Source organism: Schistocerca gregaria, chromosome 5 (genome assembly GCF_023897955.1).
Source record: "Schistocerca gregaria isolate iqSchGreg1 chromosome 5, iqSchGreg1.2, whole genome shotgun sequence".
In the NCBI taxonomy this organism is placed as follows: Eukaryota; Metazoa; Arthropoda; class Insecta; order Orthoptera; family Acrididae; genus Schistocerca; species Schistocerca gregaria.
Genome location: NC_064924.1, coordinates 111,281,175 through 111,295,083, shown reverse-complemented (window position 1 = coordinate 111,295,083; position 13,909 = coordinate 111,281,175). Strand labels below are relative to the sequence as shown.

At 40.4% G+C, this 13,909-nt stretch overlaps 1 protein-coding gene and 1 pseudogene across 1 annotated transcript in view; both read left to right on the top strand.

Moving 5' to 3' along the window:
- The window catches only part of LOC126273249 (whirlin-like), a 509,290-nt gene that overhangs the window by 395,773 nt on the left and 99,608 nt on the right, over positions 1-13,909 (top strand). The window contains exons 5-6 of the mRNA XM_049976794.1: positions 6,910-7,044; positions 12,099-12,191. Coding sequence (XP_049832751.1) covers positions 6,910-7,044; positions 12,099-12,191 — 228 coding nt within the window. The remainder of the gene's footprint in view (positions 1-6,909; positions 7,045-12,098; positions 12,192-13,909) is intronic.
- On the top strand, positions 13,075-13,192 carry LOC126274457 (5S ribosomal RNA; annotated as a pseudogene).

Genomic DNA, 13,909 nt, shown 5'->3' with positions numbered 1-13,909 from the left:
GACTCAGCAGATTCATTACATGCGACAGCGATATTAAAGATTGCCATGGCAATGACTGAGGATACAAACACTGCCCTCCATATAGACGGCCATTGGCTATAGACATCGGTCCCCATTTTCTTTACACAGTCCTTCATATGAGGCTTCAACTGCTCTATAAGCAATGCAATAATGTAACGCCAGCGATTCACCAGGATCTCTTTCATCATTAACATATCAATCTAGTAGGGTTGTAAAAGTAACGATTAAATTTTATGCCGTATACATTCCGACGCATAAACGTCATAAAATATTAATTATTATTCAATAGTCATTACTTTCGTTACCAGGCCTTATTATGTGTAAAGCGTGTTGTGCATGCCGTTACCGTTGACCAGTTGGCGCTCAGATGTATGTTAACTAATGAATGTCGTAACAGATGACGGAGAGGGAAATATACACTGAACAGCCAGTGGAACTGGTACACCCGCCTAACATCGTGTAGGGCCCCTGCGGGCACGCAGAAGTGCCGCAACACGACGTGGCATTGACTCGATTAGTGTCTGAAGTAGTGATGGAGGGAACTGACACCATGAAACCTACAGGGCTGTCCATAAATCCATAAGAGTACGAGAGGTTGGAGATCTCTTCTGAACAGCATGTTGCAAGGCCTCCCAAATATGCTCAATGATGTTCATGTCTGGAGAGTTTGGTGGCCAGAGGAAGTGTTTAAACTCAGAAAAGGGTTCTTCGGGCCGCTCTGTAGCAATTCTAGGGTGTCGCATTGTTCCGCTGGAATTGCCCAAGTCTGTCGGTATGCACAATTGTCAGGAATGGATGCAGGTGATCAGAAAGGATGCTTATGTGTCACCTGATTTGTATCTAGACGTATCACGGGTTCCATATCACTCTAACTGCACACGTCCCGTACCATTACAGAGCCTCCACCAGCTTGAACAGTCCCCTGCTGACATGCAGGGTCCATGGATTCATGAGATTGTCTCCATAGCCGTACACACCCATCCGCTCGATACAATTTGAAACGAGACTCGTTCGACCAGGAACATGTGTCCAGTCATCAAGAGTCCAATGACGGTGTTGACGGGCCCAGGCGAAGCGTAAAGCTTTGTGTCGTGCGGTCATCAAAGATACGCGAGTAGGCCTTCAGCTCCGAAAGCCAAAATCGATGATGTTTCGTGTAATGGATTAGCATTGAAATCTGCAGCAACTTGCGGAAGAGTTGCACTTCGGCACGTTGAACGATTCTCTTCGGTCGTCGTTGGTCCCGTTTTTGGAAGATCTTTTTCCCGCCGTGGCGACGGCAGAGATTTGATGTTTCACCGGATTCCTGATATTCACGGTACGTTCGTGAAGTGGTCGTACGGGAAAATCCCAACTTCATTGCTACGTCGGAGATAGTGTGTCCCATCGCTCGTGCGCCGACTGTTACACCGCGTTCAGATTCACCTGAATCTTGATAAAGTGCCATTGTACCAGCGGAAACTGATCTAACAATTGCGCCAAACACTTGTCTCTCATTGGTGTTGCCGACCTCATCGCCGTATTGTGCCCCTTCACATATTTCTGTATTTGAATACGCTCGCCTCTATCAGTTTCTTTGGGGCTTCTGTGTAGACAGATATGGGCCAAGTCCCTATTTTACGATATCGGATATCGCGGTTAAAGTTTTTTTCAATATCAGATTTTATTTGATAGCTCTGAAGGTAACGTGTTGTATGGGGGCGGGAAGGTGGGATGGTCTCTGTACTATAGCTAAAGTGGACAACAGAAATGTTGTTTCCATCCGCTTGCTGTGCACTGAAGAGCTGTCACAAGTGTATCGTTTTGGTACGATTTGTTAAAATGAAGTGGCGGAAAGGGGTATGTCGACATAAACTGAGGATCAAGCAAGCCAATATTCAGCAAATATCATGATGTCATTCTGTAATTGAGCTCCAAGTAGTGGGGTAGTCAGTAAGACCTATATCTTCGACAACAGACTGCAGATCTCTGACAGCAATTTTTAGCAGTCAAGTACTTTTAAAAACACATGTTGTCTTGCTTATTTTTGACCTCTTTTTTTCCGCAGCCGCAGTTGTAACAAACAGGTTAAATAACATCTTTTGCGATTGCAGTAATGAGTAATTAAGACAAAATGCCTTTCACTTTCTTTTAAAGTGTCTTCAGTGGTTTTGGTTTTGCAAGTTCTCTTGTAGAGCTAGTAGATGTGTCTTATTAATGTATCTGAATATTTTTATGTATGTTTCTGTTGTGGTAGGGTGGTGGTTTTCTTGTGAGAGGTGTTCTGCAAAGTTGAATGGGTGGTGCTAAATTTCCATGTTTTTCATGTTCTTTATATCTTATTTCAAAAGTTCTGCAGGTCTGCCCCAGTATAGAGCACCACAGCTTTTACAGTGAAACAGTAAATGGCACAGTTTTGCTGTATGTCAGTGTCACCTTTCTTTAGACATTTCTGTATTGACTTATTGTTTTAGTTTGCTACTTTTATTGCTTATTTGTTTAGGATATTCCCAGATCTATGCATCAATTTTTTATCGTATGTGTATGTGTACCATATTATCTGTTAAGTTTCTGTGTTGTGCCTTTGTTGTATAGTGTTGTTGTTGTTGTTGTTGTGTGTGATTGTGTGTGTGTGTGTGTGTGTGTGTGTGTGTGTGTGTGTGTGTGTGATTGTGTGTGTGTGTGTGTGTGTGTGTGTGTGTGTGTGTGTGTATGTCTATGTGTGTGTTTGGTGGGTGTTGTAAGCCTCTGGATTTTTATGTTTTTCTCGATTTGCTTATTTAGTTTTGTAACTAAAAATTTGCGGTAACCATTATTGTTTGCTGTCTGAAATATCACGTCCAGCTCTTTATTATAGTTATGTTTGTCGAGTGACACTGTATTGAATCTGTGGAGCATATATCTGAGAATTGACTCGTTTTGGGTCTGTGGGTGGTCAGGTGACTGGTGTAGAACTGTTGCTGTTTATAACAGTAACCTAAAATATGAGACTTGTTCATGATCGTAGAAAACCAGAATTCTAGTAAAAGGTATATTGCTACACTGACTACTAAAAATGCTTTAAAATAAATCGAAATGCGTATAGTATTTAACATAAACGACTTTTATAAAGGCTGAAAGGTTTGTATGCCTTGAAATTTTCTATAGAAGAGCATTCAGATTCCATAACATATGGACTGATGATACTTTCTTCGGCAGTTTTACACTGCTGCCTAGAAGACGAGGGAAATCTTAGTGTAGAAAGCTGTGGTACATAGGCGTTAATTCGAACTCACACTAACAATACAACAAGTCGTCCTAAAACAGAACTTATCTGTCTTTGCACCTCAAATCACAATTTAATTTTATAATTGAGCTGAGACTTAGTAATAAACGTAGATAAGTCGAACTAAAGGATGTCGGAAACAAGTTCCCACACCAGTCACTCATCCCCTCTATTACACGAGCGAAAGTGATCCGGAAACAAGGAGTCAGACTCTACTCGAGTCGGAAACGCAAACAGTAAAGAAAACTTGACGAGTGACAAAACATGATCGGTACTCCTTTACAGAACTAAGGTAACGTAATGCTACAACTGGCTATACGAGATGTTTAGCGGACTCACGGGGAATCACTTCTAGATGTACAATGAACATAAATCTCCTCTATATTCTAGGTTCCGATGCAAAGAGAGGTAGGGGGGGGGGGGGGGAGGTTGCAGCAGCCTCCTCTCTCTCCCCGCTCCTCCCCGCCCCCCCTCCCTTGCTGACAAATATACTCACCACCAAGGTGCTCTACTGAGAATAAGAGAAATACAAAACTACAGTCTCGGAACGAAGAAGACAGGCAGTAACGAAACATTACTTCTAGTTTCGTGTAATCTTCGTCGCACAGAAACAAATACGCACCGTATGCAACATCCTTACAGTCAAATGACTCACAACTTTCAGCAACAGCCACTGCATTCAATAATTGTAAATCACGCTTGATTTAGGTCACTGATAAAACCTTCGTTGGGCCAATCCTTGAGTACCAATAAACGCCCGACTCGATCGAATTCTGGTTTGTAAAACAGTTTCAGGCGTCTAATTACTTTACAAATGAGTTAATGTGTTAAGCATTTGACGTTAAGCCTAAAAAACCTTTATGGTTGCAGACATAAAATCATAAAATCTGCAGTTCTGTTGGTTCCATTAGTTTCGGACTGTTTCGTGGGGCTGTAATCGAGAAAATAGTTCGGGAAAAGGTTGAAATTACTTTTAAACTTTGCTGGAAGTCGGTAACCACTCTCGTTATCAAACACTGTATGAATATAGTTTGGACTCTTGCGCCCTGTTTTAAGGAAACCAAGTATTTCAAACATCTGAATGTTTATGACGTCGTACAATAATTTTGCGGGTGCATTCTGTGGTATATTGTGGATGTCTGAGAAGTGTGTTGCGGATAGAGTTAGTAGTGAAGAAGTAGTGAATTTTATTGCATTAACAGCGAAAGTGTAGTATTTAGCAATAAACTTTCGCACGGGAAGAAGTTGATAAAAGGTTAAAAGGTTTGGAATTTTATGTAAATTTTATTCGTAGTCGCTAAGACCTGTCATTCTGAAATTTCTGAAATACTGAGTGAATGTATTCTGGGTAATTTGCGCGCGTTGAGTTATGCTACCTCATTTCACGTACACAGTTTCTAACTTTTATACTTGGCTTATTGTATCAAACTTATAACGTAAGGTTGCAACTCTTAATGAGTACATTTGCTTCGGGCATGGATGTGTGTGATGTCCTTAGGTTAGTTAGGTTTAAGTAGTTCTAAGTTCTAGGGGACTGATGACCATGGATGTTAAGTCCCATAGTGCTCAGAGTCATTTGAACCATTTGAGCCAATAATGATTATAAAATATCCAACATTCTACGTAACACCTTCACTTTGTTTTCTTCCTTTCTAGAAATACTTGCCGCCAAGCTATGCATAGGACAATACTAACAACTCTTCATCTCTCTGAGCTCAACACCTCACTCATTATGGAGGGATGTTGATTCAGTTTTTCAAGATAGCATATGGGAAGTTGTTGTACAGAAAGAGAGATCACCAGTGTGTGTGTGTGTGTGTGTGTGTGTGTGTGTGTGTGTGTGTGTGTGTGTGTTTATGTGTAGTGAGTGAAGTGTTATGAAACAATGTATGTTTAGTGTGTGCAGTGACTGAGAGTGGGATATGAGTGAACAATGTGGCATTACATTATTTAATAAGTTATTTGGAAAAAAAGTATTGTATACCAGCAGTAACTCTAATGATTATCTGTAACTAGAAGTCTGTAAATATATGTGTATACGAATTAGCTTATTTTAAATTGATCTAAATTTGTAAATTTTTGACGTGTCCTACGTCCTTGTGAAAATATATCTACGGATGAATAAAGCTGCTACTACTACTACTAGGCAAGAATAACCGTTAGTCTTGGTTATTAGTTTCGGCAAGGGTTTACCTAACGTCCCATTGGAAACTTCAAACTGACTAATCTTTTGTTTTCGAATTGCAAGAATCTGTAGCTTAAATAAATACAAACGATTAATTATTGTTGCAATTTGGCTTCTACAAATACTTAATTAGTTATTATGTATTGTATGTTGTTTGTGAGAACGTTCGAACTGTTCACCCCTGTCTGCATCGTGGAGAGCTCTCTTTTTTTAGTAGAAACCCCAACTTTCCTTTTGTTTCATTCAGTGAGGACTGTCTTACGTCAATTTGACTATTTGTTCTTCTCCTCTTCCTCCTCCTCCTCCTCTTCTTCTTCTTCTTCTTTCTGGATCTTACTCGTTCTCCCCCTTCCCCCTTTCATTAGCCCTTCCTAATTTTTTCGTCCGCCACAAATCTTCTTCCCTATGGAACTCGCGTCCCAGCCATGCGCCCCTGCAGTCTGCCTCACTACTATGCGTCACAGTATTGTTGCACTTGGCCTCCCGACGATACTTCAAGAGGGCATACTGGACCACTTAAGGGGAGTAGGTTGTCTAACGTGCCGACTTGGAGCAGGAGAGGCACCAAAGGACATCTTTATTTCCACTAGCTGTATTTTTAAAAAAGAAATTCATAAAACTTTGTCAGGATGACCAGGAATGATTCACGTTACACACTCATAGCGGTGGAAGTTTAAAAACATAACACAATTTTTTTTAGATATGGAATTTCATTACTTTTCACTTACTATTGGCTGTATTTATTGCTATAGGTACACTTATATTCATAAGAGAAATCCTTCGATGATTTTTGCACAACATACAAACCACATTTACAGGTGTATGAAACTCCGGAATTTATTTAATTTATGAAAAAATGAATGATCTGTTAAAATTCATGTTTAGGAAAAACTCAAATTTTGTAGTTAGTTATTTCAATTTTTACCACAGTTTTTAATAGACTTTGAAAATTCTAGTTTTGCATTAAGGAGCTTCTGTTTAATAAGCATTGCAAAATTCATCGTAGAATCTCTCTTACTTACTTAAAAGTGTACCTATAGAAACAAATGCAGTCAATTGCAAGTGAAAAAAATGATGAAATTTCACCTGTAAGAAAAATTATTTTGTTACGTTTTTTTTAGCTTTCACTGCTATGAGTGCAAATCCTGAATCATTCCTGGTCATTCTGACGAAGTCTTATGAATTTATTTGTAAAAGAATGCACAGTGGAAATTAAAATGTCCCGTAGTGCCTCTCCTGCTCCAAGTCGGCGAGTCTGACGTCCTAACCAACATAATACTGTATCCACAACTGACCCGAAAGCATTGACAGTCTGATACGTTTCCATTGGTCACCACTGTACTTCTTTACTGTTACGCCACCGTGTGTTCCCCTAGAGGCCAAGTGCAATAATGCTGTGGTCGGGTGGTACACAAACGCGGAGGATGTGTACAGGAGCCTGGATCTGTCTTGTTGACAGTACACACTGCTGACGGAGCTGCGGGAGGTGGTGGCTCCTGAGGACCGCAGCCGCTTCGACGAGCTGGTCTACCGCCGCGAGGCCGAGGGGCAGCGATGCCGCGAGCTGCGAGACCTGCTGGCCACGCCCTCCAGGGTGAGCTGTCTGCCAAACACTGATGTCCGTTTACCTCTCCTCTCTCTTTCCCCCTCACTCACACTGTGCAAATATCGCTTTAGGTAATAAATATATTATTTAGGTAATTCAGACCTTGAGCGAAACTCATTTTTTCTTGTGTGGTCTTAAGCTTTCCTGGTGAATCGACTGACTGTGCTGTTCTCGGGCGTCCAATCTGGTGCAATCACCTTCGTAACACGGTACTTCGGCAACATACCTTGCCGCCATCTTCAGGTGGTACCTCTCACCTTACATAATTCGACGATGTTTGGCATCATCATTTGTTGTCATTCTCTAAGGGCTGCGTCTTTACTGGCTGTAGGCTCCTTAGTTCAATGTTACATCTCGGCCACTGCTTCGGCTTTTAATGAAAAAACTCTTCATAACTTTGGCACTCTATCTGCCAACAGCCTTGTACTAGAAGGGAAGAAATTCGCATATAACTATAGGCACCGGTTTACCCTTTTGGTGTGAAACTGACTCTGAAGCCGTCAAAACTGTAAATGATCCAAGATAGAGGGAGTGAGGTTGCTTCGTGTCATGTGTGAGGGCTGTAACCCTCTCTCCTCAGTGCCAGCTCCTGTTTAGCTGACTACCTTCACTTCCCCACACACTGCCCTAGAGCTTGTTAAAGTACGAATTACGTCCCTGTACCAAACCAATTCCTGATTCTGAAATATAATGTAAACAAATTAACTAGTGAGTAAGAGGATCGCCAGTAGGCTTCGTTATCTAAAAAAAACACCGAAAGTTCCGCTGCTCTTCCTCTCATTAGTCGGAACAGCGAAACCACACAACTACTAACGTGTTATGATGATGGCTGTATCATGGAACACAATAAAACATTAGCTACCAGTGAACAAAATACATGTTTATTGCTATAAAGGAACAAAACACTAAACAAAATCCCCTGCTACGATTATACTAATACATTGACACTTACTCACATGCAACTCAGATAACTAAATCTTTGTACTGGCAAAATAATCCTATAATTAATTCATAAGCAAACAAACATCAGTAATTTACATGTAGAGACTGAAAAGCTTGTAAGGGTGTTCCAGGATAGATTGTGCTAAAAAATAATTGTTAAGAAAAAAATTCGATACGTTGATCCATTCCCGAGTTAACTAACATTGAAGTTAGCCAATCAGGCAATTGCGAGTGCAAATTCGAGCGGCCCGCCAGATAAAGTTACTGTCAGTCGCTTTCATTGTGTAAATTATAGCTCATGACACTTCCTAGCACGCTCTAGCTCGATCGTTACTATCGTCCCATGTCCATTTTTTTATAACTCTCCTGTCTGGGTTTAGGAAGCCAAACAAAGGACATATTTGGCCTCGAATTCACGCGTGCAAAGGCCTGAGTGGCTGACTTCCATGCTAATTAACTCGAAAACGGCGCAACGTATCGATATTTTGACTGATTTTTCTCAGCACAACCAGCGCTACAACAACCTTATAAGCATTTCAGACTGTTTTGCACCACCCTCTATACATATCCCCGTTACGCATCCACGTATCAAATTGTATTACAATGCAACATATTACTCAGCCAATGATGAGCAGACCTAGCTTGTCCTAATCTTCGTTTCTCTTTGAACAATAACAAAATTTGATGTTAGAAGGTAACTTGTAAATTTCACTTGTTCTGTCTCAATGCTTTTCGATTCCTTTAAAAGCTAAATCAGAGATGAGGATGATTAGAACTTCACTTTTGACTTGAACATGACTATTAAAATTATTTATATTAACTTGTGTTTGACAACATCTATATCACTATACCCTGACGGAATAAATAGTCCAGTCACCGGGAAAGCCACGTACAACACAAGTATATGGAGAATTTTGCATGTAGTTTACACGTTAAAAATATGCGTATTTTCCACTACTGTCGTATAATGTTATCTCTTTTACAGGATTTGAACGTGATGAATGACTAACGGAAATGGAAATCAGACTATTAGTTGTTTTCCTAAGAGTTCTATTACAAAGAAAAGCAGTAAAAATGAAATGATACTAAATCTAGGGTATTTCAGTTTCAAGTTGATTACGTGTTTTGTCCAATTGGTTTACGTTTGCCAGCCCGCATAGGCAAAGAAATAGTTAAGTTTCAGAAAAGCAGAAGGGGTAAATTTGGCCTACTTTCCTGTTATTCCCTAACATAACTTCTAACTTCACAGATAAATAACTTCTCAGGATATGGTTTTGAGAAAGACACAGAAATCTTTTAGCTACTACACCCACATACATACATAGATTTGATCTAGAAAGGCCACCGATGTTTAATCATCACTATGTGCTGAAGAAATTTGGCCAGAGGGAGGGCTTTCATGCTTACTTTCTGTATAATCAACAAAGTAAATACATAAATAGTCTAATAGCATAACCCACACATTTAAATTTATTAAGACACTTCGTTTATACCTTTCTCACAACAATCATTCAAAAGCCAAAGCGAGGGTTTGACCACTCTCTGTTGTCATTCAGTAATTTTGTGTAACCCAACTTTATTGTTACTGAGCCTCACAAGCAAATTTATTTCTATAACTCTCTGTACTTTACTGAATTTCCCTTATAAGTGAAAGAATTTTATCGTTATTTTACTCAAAACGTAAACTAGGAAAACCTCAGTATTTATGCATCACAAGTTCGTCTTTCTAGCAAAATGTATATGCTCACTGTCACTTAACTTATTACCACAAAGAGAGTAAGAATATTAATATCATTAAATTTCTCTGAAAACATTTACTTCAGTACTTAAACAAAGTTCACTTTATCACTTCTGCTACATAAATCATTCCATACTTTTACCTGCACTTTAAAAGTTAGTCAACTATAATTTTTAAGACATTAATAGACATTTATTCAATGATAAAAACTACTGCTTGTAAACACTTAATAAAGCACTTCAAATGATTTTATAACAGGTTCACTTGGAGTAATCAAACAATGAGAAAAGAGCCTAAACAGGTGGATGATTAAGAATAAAATAACAGGGTGATGCAAATTATTCAGATAAAGTTGATTTCGAATTAATGGTTCACACTTCTACAATTCTAATTATACAGTTCATAACTGGTTGGCTGTAGTCGTTGGGTGTGGTGGATGGAAATGGCGACTACACTACCCATGGTATGGTGTACAAGTTTCTTGAAGTATGGACTAATTAACTCTTCTTGGCGTCGTTTTAACGTCCATAACATAGCCCAACAACTTGTACCAAAGCTGTAACAATTCAGCAGTCCTCCTCTGAGGCAATTGTAAAATTTGGAAGTTTGTGATAAGTTATTATAGGACCAAACTGCTGAAGTCAACGGTCTCTGAGTTCACGCACTAGTTAAGCTAACATACACTAGGACAACACACTAGGACAACACACACATACCCACGCCCAAGGGAGGACTTGAACCTCCGACGGGAAAAGCCGTGCAGACTGTGACAGGGTGCCTCAGACTGCGCGGTGAGGCAATTGTGCAACAATTTCCAGGCAATGCACCACCTACTCTGCCCGAGTGCTGCCTCTTTCACTGGTACCTACAGACTGTATCCTCTCGTTTCCACATAGCACGCCAAAAACCCATGCCACCTTTTAGGCTTCTGACAGTAACTTCCATACAGTAAAAAAGCAATCCATCTTTTATATAACACATATTGTACACAGTGTTTGTGAGTGTGTACCATTTTATATCAATGACAACTCGCACAAATGCATAAAATTACATTCCCAAACATTTTCATTTCATTAATCCGTGACAAAATATTATTTGGCAAACATCGCCAAGAGAAGGTTGTGTCACTCTGTTGGATACCTCTTCACAGTGGAATCATAAGAAATCAACTGGCAGATACTGTAGCCATAAAGACCTATCATTTACATTATATTACCTGACAAGGAAGTGAACCACCAAATGGGTGAGAAGGGGGAGATGTTATTTCAGTGATTTCAATATTTGTCAAATTAACAAAGGACTTAACAATTTCAGCCCACTTATCAACATGATACTGCAGTCCATCTGGCCAGAACACATGTCTGTTCCAGTTGGGAAGTTGTCATAAAGCCATCGCATCCTCTTGTAAGAGAAGCTGACTCATGACTGTTATAACTGGTCCATGAGATTCTGGGTATGTGCACCTAATGACATCACTCCCATACTGCCTTACTCGTGCCTGTACTGGCAGATATTCAGTATATGAAATCGTTTTCATAATAATCTTTAAATTTACTTCATAGCCTCCAAGTATGAGCAATGCAATTCAGCTGAAACATATGTATATTTCATAATTTGGCTGAGATGAACCACTGCAACAAGGAGCCTAAATAACAATCCACTTTGAAAATTGAGTTCCCATTATAAAAATCGTATCCGTGGCCATAGATTTAGCGTCTGACTGTAACAAAAATGTTGAGCCCCTATGAACACCCCTAAGTAAACAATCGAAAACAAAACATAAATTTAAGAAGAAAATTATGTTCATACAGACCTCATAGAACTAATCTTCTTTTAAGTGTATTAATACATAATACCTTCAATAGCCTTAGCATAGTGCAAATTTCCAACATGTTAGTGTAAGATGTGTACAAAAAATAAAGGACTGACTATTTGACAGTCAAATCTTAACTGCTTCTGTTTGAAAAAAACGTCTACAGATGGTTTATGTAGTGCTCTTGTTCTGTGGCAATAGTTTCACATATCCTTTGCATCCTCATTAGCTTCGTGGGTAGTCAATTCCTCAGAACATAATGTCACATAGTGGCTTGGACATGAAACAGATTTTCATAGAATTATTAATAAAGTGATATTTTCCCCCTTTCAGCCCTTTTCCCATCACTCAGCAACTGCTTAAGATTCATTATCTTCACTTGTCAATTTTAATTCAATACTTCAGGAAGAATAAAAAACTGTATGTGTTTGGATGGTTACAGGCCCCAGTTTAAAAGTAGCTCATTGCTTAGTAGCATAGCAGATCGTCTGTACCATTCTCACTGCAGGCAGGCTCAGCTCTCCGTGACGGGTGTCGGTCATGTTGCAGCACCATCAGCAGCACCGGAAGGCGGGCGTGTCGGCGGACGGCGCGGGCAACCACGCGCTGCTTCTGTCCAACCTGCACGACCTGCCGGGCCCCGTGAGTACCAGAACCGCCACAGGTCAACTACTCACCGCCGTAGGCGCCCGGCACGCGCTACCCGGCACCCAGCCGTGCCTGCCTGACAGCTTCTCTCGCTCTAGTTCTAGCTCTATCTCTAGCTCTACTCTAGCTGCTTCTGTCTCTCCCACTTGTCTACCTCTGTCCTACTGCTTCGCTCCTCTTCTGTACGACTATCCACTGTAGTGTTGGTGTAGAAACTGTACGCCATATACCGCCAGTCAACACGACAGACGGGGGATGCACATTCCGATGAGCATGCAAGTCTAATTTGCTTGTCAGTGCAAGAAGCAGTCTAGAGTCTCATATCGTAATTTATTCCACACACAGCATACTCATAACTTGGTCTTCTTGATGCTCCTTCTTATCTACATACACAAACGACATTATCTATCGCGACTGATGGGATGCTCGATACACATGGTTTTGCTGCACAACATGATAACACTGCAGTAGATGGAGGAACGTTTTATTGTCAGGAACTAATCAGAGTCTTGCATTACATCTGTGCAATTTTCGCCATCCCCTTTTTGACCCATGAGTCAAAGCTGATCATAGATTCTTCACCTCTAACTTGAACCTTGAAGCCATCAGATTGTTTTCAGATATACTGATGGATGGTGCCTGAACTGTAAATCATACTCTAAAATGTGGTATTCTATATCTCCATACATTTGGCTTAGCTGTACTGCTTATAACGACCAAAACTTCTCACTTAATCAACTGAAAACTGTTGAAAACACCCGCCTTCACTCCTTACTACTCTGGATACCCTCATCTAGGGTTTGCACCTGGCTGCCAAAAGTCCCCTGTCCAATTATGACCATGAAATTGTTTAATGTAACGCCTCTTACACAGTCAGGGCAACGGCCTTGCCGCAGTGGAAACACTGGTTCCCGTCAGCTCACCGAAGTTAAGCGCTGTCGGGCGTGAACGGCACTTAGATGGGTGACCATCCAGGCCGTCATGCGCTGTTGCCATTTTTTGGGGTGCACTCAGCCTCGTGAGGCCAGTTGAGGAGCTCCTCGTCCAAATAGTAGTGGCTCCAGTCACAGAAAACCATCATAACGACCGGGAGAGCAGTGTGCTAACCACACGCATCTCTTATCTGCATCCTCCACTGAGGATGACACGCCACTTGGGGCCTGAAGACGGAGTTCTCTTACCCACTCAACACTAAGACCACAAATATGAATATTTGATTTCATTTTCCCCTCTGTAACTCCCCTTTGTGTTGCCCCTGACAGCGTACTTTTGTTAATATTTTTCACGTCCTAAAGTTCATAACGTTTTCTACTGTCTTTATGGGAAAATCCTTGGCAATTTATTTCAGGTTGTAAATTCTTGGAAGAGTACTTCGAACTCTTTTGAAAACAACAAAGCACAGTTTAGCGATAATCTATACACCACCTCCAAACTAAATGGTACACCGAAAAACGTTATACTCCTGGTAATGTCTCATTGACATATCACGCAAATGTAAATATATTGAACAGTGTCCTATCTCTGTACTTAAACTTACAGTCTATCATGATGGTTTCCCATAAACCCCTCGTAACAGAAATCACCTGAAACTGCTGATTATACTCCATCTTTTGCTGTCAGTGTCAATAAATATTTTTGTTTCAAATATCAAATCAAATTAATTTGAGGATACTCTACAGACTGGACCCGTAATTATATTTTCAAAACATTCT